The sequence below is a fragment of the Mus musculus genome, chromosome X (assembly GCF_000001635.26).
Source record: "Mus musculus strain C57BL/6J chromosome X, GRCm38.p6 C57BL/6J".
Classification (NCBI taxonomy): domain Eukaryota; kingdom Metazoa; phylum Chordata; class Mammalia; order Rodentia; family Muridae; genus Mus; species Mus musculus.
In genome coordinates, this window is record NC_000086.7 from 164,315,208 (window position 1) to 164,338,022 (window position 22,815).

The 22,815-nt window shown below is 39.9% G+C and overlaps 1 protein-coding gene across 2 annotated transcripts in view; it reads left to right on the forward strand.

The window, feature by feature from the left end:
• Nucleotides 1–22,815, forward strand: part of Pir (pirin) — a 103,583-nt gene that overhangs the window by 45,777 nt on the left and 34,991 nt on the right. For both annotated transcript variants that reach the window (NM_027153.3, NM_001301402.1), the window contains one exon: nt 14,808–14,892. In NM_027153.3, the coding sequence (NP_081429.1) occupies nt 14,808–14,892 (85 nt within the window). The remainder of the gene's footprint in view (nt 1–14,807; nt 14,893–22,815) is intronic.

The window sequence follows — 22,815 nt, forward strand, 5'->3', positions numbered from 1 at the left end:
GCCTACAACTTAAGAATTTCCTATTTTTTTTTTTTTGGAAATTTACCAAGAAGCTATTTGCATTTAATAGCTGCTAGAAATGGAAAATCTATTTACTCCAATCAACTGGCAGGCCCTGTGCCCAGGAGTAGTTGGCTAACACAAAGGGGATGATTCCATATTTCTGTGGACCTTTTTTTTTGAGGGTGGGGTATTTTCGGTCTTACTGGTTTTTTGTTTTGTTTTGATTTTTATATATTTATATAGAGAGGAAGACCATGATGAAGTTGGTTGGGTGGGGATGTGGGGGACGATCTGGGAGGAGCTAAGGGAGGGGAAAGAATATGATCAAAATAGACTGTATGAAAAACTTTTTAAGCTGGAAAGAACCCAGATGTCCCTCAACAGAAGAATGGATACAGAAAATGTGGTACATGAAAATGTGGTACATTTACACAATGGAGTACTACTCAGCTATTAAAAAGAATGAATTTATAAAATTCCTAGGCAAATGGATGGACCTGGAGGGCATCATCCTGAGTGACGTAACCCAATCAGAAAAGAACTCACATGATATGTACTCACTGATAAGTGGATATTAGCCCAGAAACTTAGAATACCCAAGGTACAAGATACAATTTGCAAAACACATGAAACTGAAGAAGAACGAAGACCAAAGTGTGGACACTTTGCCCCTTCTTAGAATTGAGAACAAAACACCCATGGAAAGAGTTACTGAGACAAAGTTTGGAGCTGAGACGAAAGGATGGACCATCTAGAGACTGCCATACCCGAGGATCCATCCCATAATCAGCCTCCAAACGCTGACACCATTGCATACACTAGCAAGATTTTGCTGAAAGGACCCTGATATAGCTATCTCTTGTGAGGCTATGCCGGGGCCTAGCAAACACAGAAGTGGATGCTCACAGTCAGCTATTGGATGGATCACAGGGCCCCCAATGGAGGAGCTAGAGAAAATTCCCAAGGAGCTAAAGGGATCTGCAACCCTATAGGTGCAACAAGAATATGAACTAACCAGTAGCTCGTGCCTCTAGCTGCATATATATCAGAAGATGGCCTAGTTGGCCATCAGTGGAAAGAGAGGCCCATTGGTCTTACAAACTTTATATGCCTCAGTACAGGGGAACGCCAGGGCCAAGAAGTGGGAGTGGGTGGGTAGGGGAGTGTGGGGGGTATGGGGGACTTTTGGGATAGTATTGGAAATGTAAATGAAGAAAATACCTAATTTTAAAAAAAGGAAAAAAAAAAGACTTGGAGGATAATGTTAAAGTATAAGCCACCTCTCCACGTTTAAAATAAAATGTCATATCAAATTTAATATTTGAGTAATATATTATACATATATATCCTTGTTCTTTGAATCTCATCTTGATACTTTAAAAAATCGCATCTGTATTTCTTTTTTAAAATTTAATTTAATTTTTAATTTTTTTACACTCCATATTCCATTATCCACCCCTCATCCCCCCTCCAACTGTTCCACATCCCACACCTCCTCCCCACCCCACCCCATCTCCACGTGGACACCCCCACACCCCACCTGACATCTAAACTCCCTGGGGCCTCCAGTCCCTTGAGAGTTAGGTGCATCATCTCTGAATGAACACAGATCTGGAAGTCCTCTGCTGTATGTGTGTTGGGGGCCTCTTATCAGCTGGTGTGTGCTGTCTGGTTGGTGGTCCAGTGTTTGAGAGTTCTTGGAGGTACAGATTAATTGATACTGCTGGTCCTCCTACAGGGTCACCCTTCTCCTCAGGTTCTTTCAGCCTTCCCTAATTCAACAACAGTGGTCAGCTGCTTCTGTCCATTGGTTGGGTGCAAATATCTGCATCTGACTCTTTCAGCTGCCTGTTGGGTCTTACAGACGGCAATTATGATAGATCCCTTTTTGGGAGCACTCCATAGCCTCAGTAATAGTGTCAGGCCTTGGGACCTCCCCTTCAGCTGGATCCCACTTAGGGCCTGTCTCTGGACCTTCTTTTCCTCAGGCTCCTCTCCATTTCCGTTCTTGTAATTCTTTCAGACAGGAACAATTATGAGTCAGAGATGTGACTGTGGGATGGCAACCCCATCCCTCACTCGATGCCTTGTCTTCCTGCTGGAGGTGGGCTCTATAAGTTCCCTCTCCCTACTATTGGGCATTTCAACTAAGGTCCCTCCCTTTGAGTCCTGGAAGTCTCTCATCTCCCAGGTCTCTGGTGTATTCTGGAGGGTCCCCCCAACCTTCTATTTCCTGAGGTTGCCTGTTTGCATTCTTTCTGCTGGCCCTCAGGGCTTCATTCCTTTTTGCTCACCCAATACCAGATCAGGTCACCTCTCCTCTCCACTCCCTTCCCTGCCATGTCCACTTTCCCTCCCAGGTCCCTCCCTCTCTCCCCACTTGTGATTGCTTTCTTCTCTCTCCCAAGTGAGACTGAGGCATCCTCACTTGGGCACTTTAGCTTGTTGACCTTTTTGAGTTCTGTGGACTGTTTCTTGTGTATTCTGCACTTTTTTTTGGCTAATATTTCTTATCATAAGCAATGTTACAACTACTAACCCAGTAATAAATCCTTTATTTGGGTTGTAAATCTCTACTTGGGACATTTTTTTAGAAATACCATCATAAGCTCAAGGGATCTGAGTATTTTAATACTCAGTGTAGCCTGCCACATCTCATGTGCTCAATAGACATACATGGCTAAGTGGCAACTGTGTTGGATGCTGGTGTCCTGAATACTTTTTATTATCAGGTCTTTTGATCTTGCTTTTACTTAAGTTCTTTGGAAAACAGAGACGTAAACAAGTCTTAGGTGTACTTTGTCCTAGTTCTCTTTCTTTCTTTTTTTCTTTTAATTTTTTTTATTAATTAGGTGTTTTCTTCATTTACATTTCCAATGCTACCCCATAAGTCCTCCAAACCCTCCCCCTAGTTCTCTTTCTGTTTCTGTGATAAAACATTATGACTGAAAGCAAGTTGGGGAAGCAAGGGTTTTTGTCTGCTCATGTATCCTGATTACAGTCCATCACCAAGGAAAGCCAGGACAGGAACTCATGGAAAGAACCTAGAGGCAGGAACTGAAGTACAGGCTATGAAGGAACACTGCTTGCTCTCCAGGCTCCCATTTCTTTCTTTTACTTCTCAGGACTTCCTGCCCAAAGGTGACACTGTCCTCAGTGGGCTGGATCCTCCCACACCAATTATAAATTAAGAACATTCTCCATAGACTTACCTACAGCCCAATCTAATTTAGGCATCTTCTCAAGTAAGGTCCATCTTCTTCAATGACTCTCTTTTGCATAAAATTGACAAAACTAACCTAACTAATACACACTTCCAGGGCAGTGTGAGTAAGGAAGAAAGGAAGTGAGACAGAGACAGCTATATAAAATGCCTATTTATAAACAGTGTCTCAGAACTTTGTAAAGGTGTGAGAACACAAAATGTAACTGTTCGTTCACACCTTTCAATCCCTTTTGGTCACTGATTGGCCTGTTGAGGAATGGGGAGTCTTTGCTCTTCTGATCTGTATTCCCTACCCCTATCTGGTAGCTTCTGAAGAGACCACAAACCACACCTTGTGGTTTAGCTCTTCACCTAAATCTTGGTGTGAAAGAATTAAGAACGTCAGTAAGTTAGTCAGGTCAAGGAGCTGCCATGGCTTTCACCACTGCAAGGGCGATTGAGGTTATCAGAAATTAGGGGTAACGAGGGAGGAACCATATGAGTGAATGGCAATAGTTGCACCACAGTAGTGGCAGCAACCAAGGGCCCAGAAGTACTGAAGCTGAGAGACCCAGCTGAGACACACCATGTGTTCATTCCTATTCTTTCCACATGACAAGGTGGGATACTGACAGGTTAGCAGCCTGCTCAGGGTTGCTTATGGAGTGGATAGTAGATTGTGAATTTTAACTATCCAGCCTTGTTTGAGAGCCTGACCATGAGCTTACAATGGGTCCTTACCCCAATACCAATCAGATTTTTAGCTAAGTGTACACCTCAGCTGCTGTGGAAACTTTAAAGATAACCTTGGAGCGAAGATGATTGTTGAAGGGCTCAGAGGGGGGGAAAAAAACAACCTTAATCCATGTGAATCTGTGTTAAGTGGCCAAGCACTTCCTACTTGATTGAGAATTTATGAGCAGCTTCCACAGGTTCCATCTATTTGGCATATTTGGTAAGTAGGTTTCAGTTTGTTTGAGATGTTGCTGAATAACCGAAAATTTGCACTGTATATTTGATAGTTTTGGAAGTGATTGAAATGGTTCTTTCATTTTGAATGGGTTGGTGTGGTAAGTTTGGGGATCCGGTGATTGGTCAAGGAAGAGAGTCACCTTCATGATAGGTAGCAACACAGAGAATCAATTTGGGAATTACTTGGGCAGGGTTATGTGAGGAGGGAACTTCTTTCCAGCTGAAAACCTTCCAGGGACAGTGGCATGAGGAAATACGAAAAGAGAATTCCTGAATAAGTGATGAAAAGCTGTAAGAGGACTTAGGTGGCCAAGTGATGTCCAGTCAGGCAGAACATCTGGATGTGAAGTTTTACAGCAGTTTGAGGCTTTAGAGCAATGGGTACACTGTTGGTCTTGCTACTTGCTAGCAGTTGTTGGGTGCACTTTGGCCAGAAGATCCTGGGGATAGCTGTGCTGCATAGCATATAAAATAGGTAGGTTCCAGATGGTTGAAAATGCTTTAAAGCTATTTGACATTTCAGAATTTGAGTTTGGCACCAGTGTGTATTGGGCTAATGGTCTTAGCTTGCTGTAGAGAGCTAAACAACATGGGATGTCATTTCGCCTAATGTACAGAGGGCCACTGCTGCCCCATTTGTATGATAGCTGAATAGGAACATGTCCATTCATTCAGCTTCACCATTGTTGTAATAGAGCATTAGAGAATTTGAATGAACTCATGGCAGCAGATCTAAAATTCCTGATCCAGTTTGATGCTTCTCAAAGCTAGCCAAGTCCTATTCTTCCATCTTCTTGTAACCGTTTAATTTGAATCCAAATGCCAGGCATTACTGTGTGGATGACAAAGCTATAATCCAGCCAGGCACAAAGCGTTCCCAAGGATCACACAGCTCTTTGCACAAAGGCCTTGACTTCATACCAAGGTTCCTGAATCTTGCCTCATTTCATGTGAACCTTTCTCTCTGTGTCACATCGTTCAACTCTTGTGCATAAATTTGTTGGACATGGCTACTTTTAGCTAATTTTCATGTTACAAAGCTTAAAGCTTTAAGATCCTTCTCCTATATGAAAAATGGTACCTTTCATCAGATATTTGCATCCACTTCTGTGTGTGTCCGAATGTCCTGCAAACAATCACAGAGGAGAAGACTTGTCCCATGATGCATTTCCTCTTTATCATACAATGAAATCTTATCCTTGCCAAATAGTTTCTCATGTTAGATCTTGATGCACTTTCTTGCAAGAACTCTTAAAATATTTTAGTAAATACCAAATGGAGCCAATACAGATTAAAAATATCATAATGCCCCGTAAGGAATATTTTAGCATTGTGTAATAGATTTGCTGACTCAATTTTAGAACTTATTGCCTCTGGACTAGAGACAAAGAATAGGAAGGCTCCTTGTTGGCAGATATAGAGGCTGTTTGTGGTCTCACTTTTATTGGGCTATGTATTTTTTTTAAAGAAAATGGAGTTTTTTCTCTTTGTCTTGGATTAAATATCCAAGATGTGGGACATCTGCATCCTTATGGGAAGGATACAGACTCAAAGGGTGAAGAAATCAAACTCCAGTTTCACTGTGACCCTGTTACCAGTTAACTTTCAGGTCTCTGAGTTTCATCAGCATCTTCACTCTCATTGCCTTTAGTCCTCCTCTCCTTGCTCCCTCTCCCATAAACAAAAGGCAGGAAAAGGAAATAGAGTGTTACTGTTAATTAAAGGGCTGCTTGGAAGATGATTCTATGGAAACTACACCGAAAGATAATTTCACTGTGTCCAAAATTCTCTGACAGTTAAGAAACTCAATGCTCAATCCTGTCTGCATCTTTTATTGTCCATAGAGGTCACACTGCTTTCTGACCCTTCTCAACTCCTACACTGCACAGAGGCATTGACGTGTAGTCTAAGAGCTCCTAGTCTTCTCTCTATGTAGCGATTCATGTAATCATCCAAATAAGATTACAGGGTTTTAGTTTGTCCCACATTATTTTGACAGTGAGGATAGAAATTAATCTGTCCTGCTTCTTATCTGAAGTTGTTCAACATAATCAAGAATTCAAAAAATTAGAGTGCTTTAGGTTAGAGACAGAAGACATCATTTTATTAAAGATCATTGGTCTAGTCTAAAGTTAGGAGTCTGCTATAAATACGGTGGAAAATCTACTTTTAAATTCCTCACACCTTGGAAGGCATGGCTCTCCATGTGGATGCATGGAAAGGTGTCTGAGAGGAAACAGAGGAGCTTGGACAGCCACAAGAGAGATGTACAACATGATTCTAGGAGCTCTTGGGTGCTAAATGACTTTCTGTTAGATGGAACCCCTGAGCCAGTTGATAAACACCTGGGTTTCCCCACTGAGACGTTCCCATTTTGCCAGCAGAGAAAGATTGAGCCAAGTGTACCTAGAAATGTAATGACTGGAATATATTACAGATTGTCAGCTGAGGATGTAGCTCCATGCTAGAGATCTGGCCTAGTGTGTACAAGGCTGAGTTGAAGCCTTAGCACCGATGAGAGAAGAGCAGTAAAAGAGGAAAGCGGTTATAGGTCCTCCATCAGTGTTCTTTTGCAAGAAAGAATTAATAGATAGCCAGAAAAAGCAATATGCTAGTGAGTACACAGTTTCTTAAAAAGGAAATATGGGGCTGGAGCGATCTCTCAGCAGTTAAAAGCACTGGCTGCTTTCAGAGGACCCAGGTTTGATTCCCAGTACCTCCATGGTTGCTTGCAATCATCTCTAATTCCAGTTCCAGGGGAGACAGTGCTCTACTCTGCCCTGTTCAGATACCAGGTATACATGTGGTGCACATACATAGGTGGAGGCAAAAAAAATATGCAAAGTAAAAAAAAAAGAAAGGTTTGTTTTGTTTAAAAAGGGAAAGCCAAGTGGCCTAACTCACATATAATAAGTCCCCATTCAGCACCTGGTACTCAGGTACATATAATATGAACATATAGAATATATGTTCAATATATTAATTATTATTCTTTCTTTTTTTTTGAGACAGGGTTTCTCTGTGTAGCCCTGGCTGTCCTGGAACTCACTCTGTAGACCAGGCTGGCCTCGAACTCAGAAATCCGCCTGCCTCTGCCTCCTAAGTGCTGGGATTAAAGGTGTGAGCCACCACGCCCAGCAATTATTATTCTTATAATAACAATATTTAGTATTCTTTGCTAAATTGATAATATTATGCAAACTAAGTGTCAAATTGAAAAAGTATGGTAATACCAATTTTTGCTTCTTAAATGAAGTGAAAGCTAAGATAGTCAACTGTTTTTACAGGCGTTTCCTAAGTGACTTGATAAAAGAGAATTTAGTTGGAAGCAAGCCAGTTACTGTAAGAAATTAACGTACTGATGTTTTGTCCCAGTAAAGAAATATAGATTTGTACTATAGAGACATTGCCTTTAGGCTCGTTCTTTTCTGTTACTCTTACATGCCCGCATACACACTTTTCAAAAGTTTTAGGCAGGTTAGTTTGTTTTTATGTTTTTCCTCATTAGCAATTAATTCTTCTCCTTAGTGTCTATAATGAGGGGAATATATAAATGTCCAAATAGGGAATTGATTAGAATATGTAACCTTGTAACAGCAGAGTAGATGTAAAAACTATGGTGTTTCAAACCTGCTCTGAAGTGTAGCAAAAATTATAGAGCTGAGAAAAGACACTGACAAGCAGTGTATACTTTCAGAGGAAAAACAAAACAAAACAATGTCTAACCAAATAATTATGTTAACAAATTTGTTTTGGGTTGTGGTAATTTTCACCCATAAGGGAACCAGCAAGAAACATGGCTAGAGGTTTACAGTAATATTCATGTTAAGCTCACAAGTTACACACACACACACACACACACACACCACCCACAAAACACAATAGGCAGCACTCGGAGGTGGCCTAATAGGATAATGACAGCATAGAAGCTAACAACTCTGCTTGCTTTTCTTACAGAGCACTGGGATTGCTATTCCCTCATGGAGCGCCTTAGACTAATTCACTTCCTTGGGCTATTATAGTCAATTGGTGAAGTTGACGCTTAAAAAAAAAAAAAAACCTCACAAAACAGCTCCCTGAAAGAAATATGGTGTGTTTACACATCTTGTGTGCCACTAGATCTCTGACACTTGTTTTCCGTGGCACACAGCATGGTGGGAGAAGGAGCAAACCTCAGGAATATAAACAGACAACCTTCATCTGTGGCAGGAACAGTAGTAAAATGGAAGATACTTCAGGTTGCCCCAGTCACCGAGAGAAATGTAGCAGTCTCTCTGTCCTGGGAAAATGGTTTTAAGCATATGGGTTCCATATGGGAGCAATTTCCATCTCCTAATTAAGAGCAGATTTATAAATAAAAGAAGAGGAAGGAAGCCAGCCTGTCAAGGGCGTGAAACCAAAAGTCAGGGTAACTGGGAAGGCTTTGAAGAAATGAAGGTAGTTGGCTTTTGGAAGGAAGTGGTTTCATAGGCCTTATTTTGTCTTGAATGTTTAGAGATCATTATAGGAGTGTTGCCTGAGACTCATTAGGGCTTTAATGCTGACTTGTTTCTAGAGAAATAGAGACCAGCCCCAACCACTGAATTGGCAGTGGCTAGGAAAATGTACCCTTAATCTCTTATGATGCATTGCTTATCTTCTTGAAACTTGATTGCATGGCTCCCAAACAATAAGATTTTAAGGAATACAAGCTTAAAACACTTTCGAGCATTTTGCAAACATTTCCAATAGAGAATTATGACATGAAAAGAAAGGAGGAGGAAAAATAGCTTTGGAATTCTGTGCCTTCATGGGCACTGGTAATTGAAACCAAAAACAAACAAATAAACAAAACTCAACAACCAGAAAAAGAGGTAAAATAAAATAATTTCATTGCTGAAATTTAAGTTCATTTGGCAAGTCTGTACTAAAATTTGTTGAGGGATTGTGTTTTTCAGTTTATCACAGACACACAGCCAATGTTTAGTTTTAATGAGAGAGAATATGATATAGATAAGTCCTCATTATTTGAGTAACTATTCATACTTTAATGTACATAAAGATACACAAACACAGAAGGGAAGGATACAATGTACCTATTGGTATGCAATAAAAGTAGTAAATCCAGACTTTCTCAAAGTGCATTTGACATTGACATTATTGTCTTGGAGTTGAATAAACACAATTTATATCTGCTACTTCAACTGAATTCCCAGAGAGACGAGACAGTAAAAAATCAAAATCTTCTTGCTTTTCAAACAAAAACAACAAAAAATAAAACCTGTATTTTGTGTGTGTGTGTGTGTGTGTGTGTACTGAAATGAAAACTTAAGGTTTCTTTGGAAAATCAGTTGGATGGTGCTTTGCTGGGGCAAACAAGTGAAGGGGTGTTTTCCTGAGGTAGGATACAGGTGAAAAGCTAAGGCAGACTTGTGAAGGAACGTTTGGCTGAAGCAGACATGAAAGAAAGGATGTTCTACTAACGCAAACGTGTGAAAGGACTCGTGATAAAAGATTCTTTCCCAACAGCACCCATGTATTGGTCTGCCTTACATTGTGTAGTTGAGCTTCATTTGTCAGGATTCCATACAAACCAAAACCTTCTGGTGGTGTGCTGCAGTTTCTTGCTGCTTCCTCGGACTCTGGCTGACTGACAGAGAGATGTCAGCTGAGACAGATGCATGTGCTGAGGCAAGACCCGTGGAGGACACGTGATGTTTGGAGAGCTATAAATAGGACTTGATGAACAGTGACAGAGATTGAGCTTGGCTTTCTGGTAGAGCTAGCTAGCTTGTTGGTCTCTCTGATCTTCACTCTGCTGAGAGAAATATATCCTGGAACGTTTCCCCGTGTTCCTCCTTGGTCCCTCTTGCTAACTTGTGCTGAGGCTGATGCCTAGCTGTCTCTGCTAGGTCATGTCACTGCTCTTGCCAACCTGACTCTGCTGAACTGGACTGCTGGTGTATCCATTAAGTGTTCAAGCTGCCACAGCTAATCTGTGAACTGAGCTGTTGATTTCGAGACAACACAGATAGGATTTGCTTCAAAGAACCTTTCTAAACAGGTCCACTTTCCCTCATATCCTTTCTTTCCCAATACTTCTGGTGGGTGGTAGACTAGAAAGGAGGTTAAAGTGTTTAAGAACAATCAAAAAATAAGGCTTAACATTTGACAAGATCCAACACCCATTCATGATAAAAGTCTTGGAAAGATCAGGAATTCAAGGCCCATACCTAAACATGATAAAAGCAATCTACAGCAAACCAGTAGCCAACATCAAATTAAATGGAGAGAAGCTGGAAGCAATCCGACTAAAATCAGGGAATAGACAAGGCTGCCCACTTTCTCCCTACCTTTTCAACATAGTATTTGAAGTATTAGAGCAATTCGACAACAAAAGGAGATCAAGGGGATACAAATTGGAAAAGAGGAAGTCAAAATATCACTTTTTGCAGATGATATGATAGTATATATATATATATATATATATATATATATATATATATATATATATATATGTGACCCTAAAAATTCCACCAGAGAACTCCTAAACCTGATAAACAGCTTCGGTGAAGTAGCTGGATATAAAATTAACTCAAACAAGTCAATGGCCTTTCTCTACACAAAGAATAAACAGGCTGAGAAAGAAATTAGGTAAACAACACCCTTCTCAATAGTCACAAATAATATAAAATATCTTGGCGTGACTCTAACTAAGGAAGTGAAAGATCTGTATGATAAAAACTTCAAGTCTCTGAAGAAAGAAATTAAAGAAGATCTCAGAAGATGGAAAGATCTCCCATGCTCATGGATTGGCAGGATCAACATTGTAAAAATGGCTATCTTGCCAAAAGCAATCTACAGATTCAATGCAATCCCCATCAAAATTCCAACTCAATTCTTCAATGAATTAGAAGGAGCAATCTGCAAATTCATCTGGAATAACAAAAAACCGAGGATAGCAAAAACTCTTCTCAATGAATAAAGAACCTCTGGGGGAATCACCATGCCTGACATAAAGCTTTACTACAGAGCAATTATGATAAAAACTGCATGGTACTGGTATACTGACAGACAACTAGACCAATGGAATAGAATTGAAGAACCAGAAATGAACCCACACACATATAGTCACTTGATCTTCGACAAGGGAGCTAAAAGCATCCAGTGGAAGAAAGACAGCATTTTCAACATTTAGTGCTGGCACAACTGGTTGTTATCATGTAGAAGAATGTGAATTGATCCATTCCTATCTCCTTGTACTAAGGTCAAATCTAAGTGGATCAAGGAACTTCACATAAAACCAGAGACAGTGAAACTGATAGAGGAGAAAGTGGGGAAAAGCCTCAAAGATATGGGCACAGGGGAAAAGTTCCTGAACAGAACAGCAATGGCTTGTGCTGTAAGGTCGAGAATTGACAAATGGGACCTCATGAAACTCCAAAGCTTCTGCAAGGCAAAAGACACCGTCATTAAGACAAAAAGACCACCAACAGATTGGGAAAGTATCTTTACCTATCCTAAATCAGATAGGGGACTAATATCCAACATATATAAAGAACTCAAGAAGGTGGACTTCAGAAAATCAAATAACCCCATTTAAAAATGGGGCTCAGAACTGAACAAAGAATTCTCACCTGAGGAATAACGAATGGCAGAGAAGCACCTGAAAAAATGTTCAACATCCTTAATCATCAGGGAAATGCAAATCAAAACAACCCTGAGATTCCACCTCACACCAGTCAGAATGGCTAAGATCAAAAATTCAGGTGACAGCAGATGCTGGCGTGGATGTGGAGAAAGAGGAACACTCCTCCATCATACAGATCTTTCACTTCCTTAGTTAGAGTCACGCCAAGATATTTTATATTATTTGTGACTATTGAGAAGGGTGTTGTTTCCCTAACTTCTTTCTCAGCCTGTTTATTCTTTGTGTAGAGAAAGGCCATTGACTTGTTTGAGTTTATTTTATATCCAGCTACTTCACCGAAGCTGTTTACCAGGTTTAGGAGTTCTCTGGTGGAATTTTTAGGGTCACTTATATATACTATCATATCATCTGCAAAAAGTGATATTTTGACTTCCTCTTTTCCAATTTGTATCCCCTTGATCTCCTTTTGTTGTCGAATTGCTCTGGCTAATACTTCAAGTACTATGTTGAAAAGGTAGGGAGAAAGTGGGCAGCCTTGTCTAGTCCCTGATTTTAGTGGGATTGCTTCCAGCTTGTCTCCATTTACTTTGATGTTGGCTACTGGTTCACTATTGATCTTTTAAGAGGTAACTTTAGAAGTCATCTTTGGCTGAAAACAGTCTCTTTCCCGATGGTGCCTTCCATACCTAATGACCCTAGGCAACCAGATCTCATGTCCCCTGTGTGCTGCATTTGTTTCCTGTATACTTCAAACTCTTCAGAGTGGTTGTAAATCTTTAGTTTCGAGTTTCGCTTGATGTCACTGGGCTTTCTGGTTTCATTTAGGTGTGTACCGGAGGTTTGTTGTTCTAGTCTTTGAAACTGAATGAATGCAGCTCGATCTTCCACACCAGAATATCCACAAACCTAAGACTACAATAGGAGACATCCATAGAGGAAAAAAAATCCTTTCTTTGTCCTCATGATTCATAATTCTAATTTAATACTAAGACATATTCTTTTACCATGCCCAATGCACTTGTCCTAAAGACAGGCAGGGGGATTGCATATAGGTAAAGATATTAATGAATATCTTATGTATAGTGTCAATGAATGCATGGCTACACTTGGGATTTTTCATCGTGAAACATCTTTCAATGTCTATTAAAATACCTGCTGTATGGCAGTCACTGTACATTGGTCCTGAAAATTCAATGTTGAAAAGAGCAGAAATGTCCACATACAGATTTCAAAATCGCCAAAATCCTGTCCTTATCAAAGGCAGTAATTCTGGACGCTAGATTCTCCTTTCAGGTCTAGTTACAAATGTGTGGTTTTCATATGAGGTTTTTAGGAACATAAAATTCATATGTAGAAAAGTACACAAATTGAGAATACAACTTGTAAAATATTCACCAAGGGAAAAAAAATCCATGAAATAAGCAGCCAGACCAAACATCAGGACATTCCAGTTTCCTGGGATCTTCTTTCCTTTGTGGGACTCCTTTGTGTAGCCTTCTAGTTACCCTTCTCACCTGCTTTTCCAGACTTCTGATATCGCATGCCAGTTTTACCTTGTTCTGACCTTTATAGGTGTGAAATCTGCCTTGATTGGCTCAATCTTATCCTTCCACAATGCCTCTGAGTTGTTGCATAAGTTAGGTTTATTTTTTGCCCCTACTAGTTCACTGTTAAATTGTATTATAATCCAGTTATCTATTCTATTATTACATGTTTGTGGGAAATAGTCTTGATGTTGATATTTCCAGGTTGGGGCTGTTAAGCTTCCTCTATGTGTCTTCTGGTGGACATTTCTGCTGGAAATACACTCACAAGTGGGATTGTTGGGCGAAAAGTTACTTATGCCTTCATGTCCATTACATGTCAACCATATTTGTTGTAAGTGTTTGCACTAAAGTGCGGTTCCAGTAGCCGTGTATGAAGCCTATCAGTCACTCCATGTTTTCTCCAAGCTCGGCGGTTCTATGTTTTTTCATTTTTAAGTAAAACAAACCAAAACAACAACCAAAATTGAATAATAACTGGGTCTTTGTGCAAGCAATAAGACATGGTGAAGTTTGCAGCAAGTGTTAACCCCTTAGATTTTCGTCTGCGCTTATAATTCAGGATGGCGTCCTATTGCATTACCACCTCTGCTGGAGCTGTTGATGAGATCAAAACCACTGATTACACTGAAGATCTGACAAAGTTTGTCTTACTTTGGGGTTGAGATTTTGTAAAACCAGCAGGTGGCCAGCATTTTTTCCCTTGCAAAAGGTCCAAATGTGGGAAAGTAATGTGCAAGTCCCTTATTTGAATTTCAACGTGGAAATGGCTTTATCAAGTTCTGTGTAATATATATGTAGTTAAGCATAAAATGATTTTCCATATCAGCTGTGAGGCTAAATGTGACAAAATTTGAACAGTTATGGGCCAATCAAAATCCAAATATAGGGCCCTTGGAGCTGTAGGGAGATAAATACCTTATTGAAATTAGCTTGCGAATAATGTTGTAAAGCCAGGAGGAAGCATAAATGTAATGTGCCCAGGCCAACTACAGAAAGGCTGAGCTGAAGGAAGGAATCTTATCCTGCAACCAAAGAGATGCCCCAGTAGGTAAAAGCACCTACTATATATGTCTAGCAACTTGAGTTTGGATCCCTGGAATCTGTATAAAAGCAAGACACAGTGGCACATGTCAACCATCCCAGCATTCTTGTGGTAAGATGGGAAGTGAACAGCAGAGAACCCCTGGAATCTTGAGGCTCAGCTAGCCTGGAATAAACAGAGCAGCAGCAAACAGAGATTCTGTCTTAAGGAAGGCAGAAGATAAGGACCAATACCAAGGTTGTTCTCTGACCTCCTCTCTCGTGCTGTGACAAACACACGCCATCACATACAAACATGTGTGTGCGTGCGCATGTGCGCACATGCACGCACCCCCCATATATACACAATAAATGTTTTTTAAAAGAAACTTATAGAACACTTCTGATGGTTACCTTTTTCTTTTTTCAGTCGAAGGTTTACACTCGCACACCAACCTTATATCTGGACTTCAAGTTGGACCAAGGAGCAAAGCATTCCCAGCCTATTCCTAAAGGTACAGTGGGTTCTGGAATTTGGTAGCCATGTCAGGAAGAACAACCAAATGAAAGCCCAATCAGCTGCTTTCTTGGGAATGTAATATCTGCACGACCTTCTAGGAACTTTGTGTTTAATTATGTTTCGGTTAGCAAAGTCTGCATGTATGTGCTTGCATAGAATAGGTGACAAGTCCTAAAGTTTGACCCTTTTCCTGTCCTCTGTCTGAAATGCATTTAATTGGATATTTTAAACCACTTATTTATTTGCAGTTTCCACAATATTGGCTGTCTATATTCAGACACACTAGGCATCAACTTACGCAGTGTTTTACTGTAAAGTTACTTCAATCAAGGTCACCAGGTCTCTCTTTTTTCTAGGTCAAATTCCATCACAGCTCCAAGGACTGTCTAAACTCATTTTGCTTGGATGTTTTGTTGCATCAAATATTCCTTGAAATGTGTGGTCCATTGGCTGTGTCCCAGACATGTTTAGTTTATCATATTCGATGGTGTTACTCATGGTAAAGTGATGTGACATGGATATCTGGGTTGTGTTTAGCTTCTGGCATAACCAGTCAAATATAATGTTGACTTGGTTGTGTCATTACTAGACTAATTGGATAGAATGGAAGCACACATTGCTACCATCCTATCTCTGATACCAGAAAAATGCCTGTGTTTGTATTCCAAGGGAAACACAATTAAGGGGGGCCTGGATACATTCTTCCTGAACCCTACCCAATTTTATCTGAATTCTTTCCCATAAATAGCATTAGAATCATTTTTTACCATCTCTTTCTTGCCTTTGGGCTAGGCACGTTTCCATTGGGTTTTGCTAATCTTGCAGAAGACAGATGTTTCATGCAATGGGGATTTGGAAGACAGTTGATATCAGGAATTGAGCCTGATGATGCATCATTTACAAAGAATCCAATTTGTCGAGTTTCTGACAGTACCAGATTTCTTTTGCATTGGCCACACATTTTTCCCATTAGCTCTTGGCTAAAATAAGAATACATAGGGTCTCCTTTTTTGCACGGTGACTTTTAATATCTCTTGAAAGGCAATCTGATTTTTTCCTGCTGTAAACTGATGTTTTGAGAATATTGTTATCATTCATCATGAGGGACATAAGTTTGCATTTCTAGGAAAGTATCTTTTTTTCTGATCTTCAAGGCCCCTTTATATACAAGCTGATAGTATCAACATTTGACCCTCCACAGCCACTCCGTTTATTTTCTCTATCTTTCCAGACAGCACCCCTGCTTCTGGGTACGTTATAGCATGGATCAGAGTGTTAATAATAGAAAACTGCTATGGTGAGGGACATTTTCCATTCAGTGAACCTTTTCTTTCTTTTAAAACTTTTCTTTATGGTGCCGATAAATGGATAAGAAAACTATCTTCAGACTACACAGAGTGTACCACTCTGGAATAATGTCCCCCTTCCCTCAGGATGTCCATGTACTAATTCCCAGGCCCTAAAACCCTGCTACATAGCTAAGGGGACTTTGCATCTATGTATGGTGGAGCTTGCATATAATCCCAGATCCTGGGAAGCTTAGGCAAGTTAAAGTCATCCTTTGCTACATAGAAAATTTGAAGCTACTCTAGGCTACATGAGACCTTGTCTCAAAATGACAGGAGAAAGAGAAGTGCCATATGGATTTAATGTAGACGTGTAATCATAATAGTGAGGAAGTAGACACAGAAGCAGGGGGATCAGGAGTTCAAGGGCATCTCACCTACATAGTGAATATACGGCCAACCTGAACTACTTGAGACTTTGTCTAAAAGGGGGGGGGCACTTTGCAGGTAGGGAGGGTTCTATGGTTTGGATCTATGTATTGAAGGCTTGGTCCTTAGCCTATGGTGCTTTGGAGGCAACTCTGGAAGGCTATACCTGAGGGAGCTTAGATCTTTGGAGATGTGCCCTTGAGGGAGATACTGAGGCCTCCTCTCTCTTTTCATTTTTGAATTTGTATTTTCATTTTTGGGTGCTATGAAGTGAGAAGCTTCCCCTGTCATTCATGTGTCGCCATGTTGTACTACCTCATGTAAGCCCAGGAGCAACATGGCAAACTGATCATGGACTGAGACCTCTAAACAAATAGTTCACCACCTTCCTAATGCTGAGAGCCTTTAATTCAGTTCCTCATGTTGTGGTGACCCCCCAAGCATAAAATAATTTTCACTGCTACTTCATAACTGTGATTCCGCTAGGTTATGAATCATAATGCTACTTCATAATAATTTTGGAAATAGAGGTGCACCAAAGGGGTCATAATCTACAGGTTGAGAATCCCTTTTCTAAATCATGAGCTAAGGTTAATTTTCTCTTTTGTTAAAGCTGATTGCTTTAGTCCTGCTGCAGATATAGAACCCAACTAATGGTGAGCGATTAGCCCGGATAATCCAGGAGGGCACGGTGTCATCAGGATAGTCAGAAAAAGAGAAGCTACGACTTAGAAGCAGAGTGATGTTAGTATGATTCTTGCAGTGACAATGGGAAACTGATAGAGCATGTAAAACAATGTCACTATATACCAGCTTCTGTGTTTGCCTTGGAAGTGGGGGAGAAAGGAGAAGTGCCAGCTGGTTCCCATTCAGATTGCAAAGGGGATTTCAATATTGTGTACTAATAAATCACATTAGGATGCCTTCAGGTAAACTTTTAAATGTAACTAATACATTACTATATATTTCACTGTTGTAAATTTGTTGCTATTAAAACTTTCCTTCTCCTTCTCTCTGTGCCCCCCCTTCTCTTTTTCTCTTCCTCCCCTCCCCCTTTCCCCATGGCAACTTCCCTGGCCTCAGTCCTTGGGGCCAATAAATTTGCTTGCTTGAGAACAGCATCCCAATAAACCTGCCTTTAAGAATAAATAAATAAATAAATAAATAAAACGAACTTTTCTTTTTTTTAATTAGGTATTTTCTTGATTTACATTTCCAATGCTATTGAAAAAGTCCCCCATACCCCCCCTCCCCTACCCACCCACTCCCACTTCTTGGCCCTGGAGTTCCCCTGTACTGAGGCATATAAAGTTTGCAAGTCCAATGGGCCTCTCTTTCCAGTGATGGCCGACTAGGCCATCTTTTGATACATATGCAGCTAGAGTCAAGAGCTCCGGGATACTGGTTAGTTCATATTGTTGTTCCACCTATAGGGTTGCAGACCCCTTTAGCTCCTTGGGTGCTTTCTCTAGCTCCTCCATTGGGGGCCCAGTGATCCATCCAATAGCTGACTGTGAGCATCCACTTCTATGTTTGCTAGGCCCCGGCATAGCATCACAAGAGACAACTATATCTGGATTCTTTCAGCAAAATCTTGCTAGTGTATACAATGGTGTCAGCGTTTGGAGGCTGATTATGGGATGGATCCCCGGGTATGGCAGTCTCTAGATTGTCTATCCTTTCATCTCAGCTCCAAACTTTGTCTCTGTAACTCCTTCCATGGGTGTTTTGTTCTCAATTCTAAGAAGGGGCAAAGTGTCCACATTTTGGTCTTCGTTCTTCTTGAGTTTCATGTATTTTGCAGATTGCATCTTGTATCTTGGATATTCTAAGTTTCTGAACTAATATCCACTTATCACTGAGTACATATCATGTGAGTTCTTTTGTGATTGTGTTACTTCACTCAGGATGATGCCCTCCAGGACCATCCATTTGCCTAGGAAGTTCATAAATTCATTCTTTTTAATAGCTGAGTAGTACTCCATTGTGTAAATGTAAAACATTTTCTGTATCCATTCCTCTGTAGAGGGACATCTGGGTTCTTTCCAACTTCTGGCTATTATAAATAAGGCTGCTATGAACATAGTGGAGCATGTGTCCTTCTTACTGGTTGGGACATCTTCTGGATATATGCACAGGAGAGGTATTGCTGGATCCTCTGGTAGTACTATGTCCAATTTTCTGAGGAACCGCCAGACTGATTTCCAGAGTGGTTGTAAAAGCTTGCAATCCCATCAACAATGGAGGAGTGTTCCTCTTTCTTCACATCCTCACCAGCATCTGCTGTCACGTGAGTTTTTGATCTTAGCCATTCTGACTGGTGTGAGGTGGAATCTCAGGGTTGTTTTGATTTGCATTTCCCTGATGATTAAGGATGCTGAACATTTTTTCAGGTGCTTCTCAGCCATTCCGTATTCCTCGGGTGAGAATTCTTTGTTTAGCTCTGAGCCACATTTTTTAATCGGGTTATTTGATTTTCTGGAGTGCACCTTCTTGAGTTCTTTATATATATTGGATATTATTCCCCTATCTGATTTAGGATAGTAAAGGTCCTTTCCCAATCTGTTGGTGGCATTTTTGTCTTATTGACAGTGTCTTTTGCCTTACAGAAGCTTTGCAAATTTATGAGGTCCCATTTGTCTATTCTCGACCTTACAGCACAAGCCATTGCTGTTCTGTTCAGGAACTTTTCCCCTGTGCCCATATCATTGAGGCTTTTCCCCACTTTCTCCTCTATCAGTTTCACTGTCTCTGGTTTTATGTGGAATTCCTTGATCCACTTAGATTTGACCTTAGTACAAGGAGATAGGAATGGATCAATTCACATTCTTCTACATGATAACAACCAGTTGTGCCAGCACCATTTGTTGAAAATACTGTCTTTTTTCCACTGAATGGTTTTTGTTCCCTTGTCAAAGATCAAGTGACCATAGATGTGTGGGTTCATTTCTGGTTCTTCAATTCTATTCCATTAGTCTACTTGTCTGTCGCTATACCAGTACCATGCAGTTTTTATCACAATTGCATTGAAGTACAGCTTTAGGTCAGGCATGGTGATTCCACCAGAGGTTCTTTTATCATTGAGAACAGTTTTTGCTATCCTAGGGTTTTTGTTATTCCAGATGAATTTGCAGATTGCCCTTTCTCATTTGTTGAAGATTTGAGTTGGAATTTTGATGGGGATTGCATTGAATCTGTAGATTGCTTTTGGCAAGATAGCCATTTTTACTATATTGAACGTGCCAATCCATGAGCATGGGAGATCTTTTCATCTTCTGGGATCTTCTTTAATTTCTTTCTTCAGAGACTTGAAGTTCTTATCATACAGATCTTTCACTTCCTTAGTTAGAGTCACACCAAGGTATTTTATATTATTTGTGACTATTGAGAAGGGTGTTGTTTCCATAATTTCTTACTCAGCCTGTTTATCCTTTGTGTAGAGAAAGGCCATTGACTTGTTTGAGTTAATTTTATATCCAACTATTTCACTGAAGCTGTTTATCAGGTTTAGGAGTTCTCTGGTGGAATTTTTAGGGTCACTTATATATACTATCATATCATCTGCAAAAAGTGATATTTTGATTTCTTCCTTTCCAATTTGTATCCCCTTGATCTCCTTTTGCTGTCTAATTGCTCTGGCTAGGACCTCAAATACTATGTTGAATAGGTATGAAGAAAGTGGGCAGCATTGCCTAGTCCCTGATTTTAGTGGGATTGCTTCCAGCTTCTCACCATTTACTTTGATGTTGACTACTGATTTGCTGTAGATTGCTTTTATCATGTTTAGGTATGGGCCTTGAATTCCTGATCTTTCCAAGACTTTTACAATGAATGGGTGTTGGATTTTGTCAAATGCTTTCTCTGCATCTAACAAGATGATCATGTGGTTTTTGTCTTTGAATTTGTTTATATAGTGGATTCTGTTGATGGATTTCCATATATTAAACCATCCCTGCATCCCTGGAATGAAATCTGCTTAGTCAGGTTGGATGTTCGTTTTGATGTGTTCTTGGATTTGGTTAGTGAGAATTTTATAGAGTATTTTTTGCATCGATATTCATAAGGGAAATTGGTCTGAAGTTCTCTATCTTTGTTGGGTCTTTCTGTTGTTTAGGTATCAGAGTAATTGTACCTTCATAGAATGAATTGGGTAGAGTACCTTCTGCTTCTATTTTGTGGAATAGTTTGTGCAGAACTGGAATTAGATCTTTGAAGGTCTGATAGAACTCTGCACTAAACCCATCTGGTCCTGGGCTTTTTTTGGTTGGGAGACTATTAATGACTGCTTCTATTTCTTTAGGGGATATGGGACTGTTTAGATCATTAACCTGATCTTGATTTAACTTTGGTACCTGGTATCTGTCTAGAAATTTGTCCATTTCATCCAGGTTCTCCAGTTTTGTTGAGTATAGCCTTTTGTAGAAGGATCTGATGGTGTTTTGGATTTCTTCAGGATCTGTTGTTATGTCTCCCTTTTCATTTCTGATTTTGTTAATTAGGATGCTGTCCCTGTGCCCTCTAGTGAGTCTGGCTAAGGGTTTATCTATCTTGTTGATTTTCTCAAAGAACCAACTCCCCGTTTGGTTAATTCTTTGAATAGTTCTTCTTGTTTCCACTTGGTTGATTTCACCCCTGAGTTTGATTATTTCCTGCCGTCTACTCCTCTTGGGTGAATTTGCTTCCTTTTTTTCTAGAGCTTTTAGATGTGTTGTCAAGCTGCTAGTATGTGTTCTCTCCCGTTTCTTCTTGGAGGCACTCAGAGCTATGAGTTTCCCTCTTAGAAATGCTTTCATTGTGTCCCATAGGTTTGGGTATGTTGTGGCTTCATTTTCATTAAACTCTAAAAAGTCTTTAATTTCTTTCTTTATTCCTTCCTTGACCAAGGTATCACTGAGAAGAGTGTTGTTCAGTTTCCATGTGAATGTTGGCTTTCCATTATTTATGTTGTTATTGAAGATCAGCTTTAGTCCATGGGGGACAATTTCAATATTTTTGTATCTGTTGAGGCCTGTTTTGTGACCAATTATATGGTCAGTTTTGGAGAAAGTACCATGAGGTGCTGAGAAGAAGGTATATCCTTTTTTTTTTTTTTTTTTTTTTTTTTTTTTTTTTTTTTTTAGGATAAAGTGTTCTGTAGATATCTGTCAGGTCCATTTGTTTCATCACTTCTGTTAGTTTCACTGTGTCCCTGTTTAGTTTCTGTTTCCACGATCTGTCCATTGATGAAAGTGGTGTGTTGAAGTCTCCCACTATTATTATGTGAGGTGCAATGTGTGCTTTGAACTTTACTAAAGTGTCTTTAATGAATGCGGCTGCCCTTGCATTTGGGGCATAGATATTCAGAATTGAGAGTTCCTCTTGGAAGATTTTACCTTTGATTCCTATGAAGTGTCCCTCCTTGTCTTTTTTGATAACTTTTTCTTATTTTTTTTTCTTTGTGATGGTAGGGTTGGATCCGGGAGACATAGGCCTGTTCTATCACTGAGTCACATCCTGCAGCCCACTTTTTAAAATTATTTTCAATTGACCAGTAAACTAGTATTACTTCTTCCTGTGAAACATGACATTTTAAAGTATAAACTGCACAATGACTAGATCTAGTACCTAACACATTCCTACCTCACACTGTAGTTTAATGATTAAAATAGAACAATTTTTGAGGCACAGTCTTATGATGCAGCCGTGGCTGTAATGGAACTTTCTGTGTAAACCAGGCTGGCCTGGAACTCACAAAGATCCACCTGGCTCTGCTAGAGCTCTGTATTAACCCTTACAATCCTCCTAATCACATGAGCCAGGATGATTGTCCCATTTTTTTCCAGTGAGGAAGCTGAGGTACAGAGAGATTGTATAACTTGTTTAAGATCCATTAGGTAGTAAATGCTGAGGTGAGATTATAACTAGCCCAGTATCACTCACACTGTGATTTTTCACCCACCGTCATGTTCCATACTTAACCAATTAATGGTCCTTTAGTGACTCCTCTTCCTCTTGGCACTTATGTTTAGTTCTAAGATGGACATTAACTATTTATTCCTGTATTTATGATTTGTTGTGAGCTGTCAGTTGCTATGTGATCAAATAATCCATCTTATTGTCAGCTATTCTAAACTCCAGTATTCAGGGGAAAACACAATGCTAGGTACCATGAAGTTCTTGTTGACGCCACTATAGGTTGTTTTGTTTTCTTGACAATTTTATAC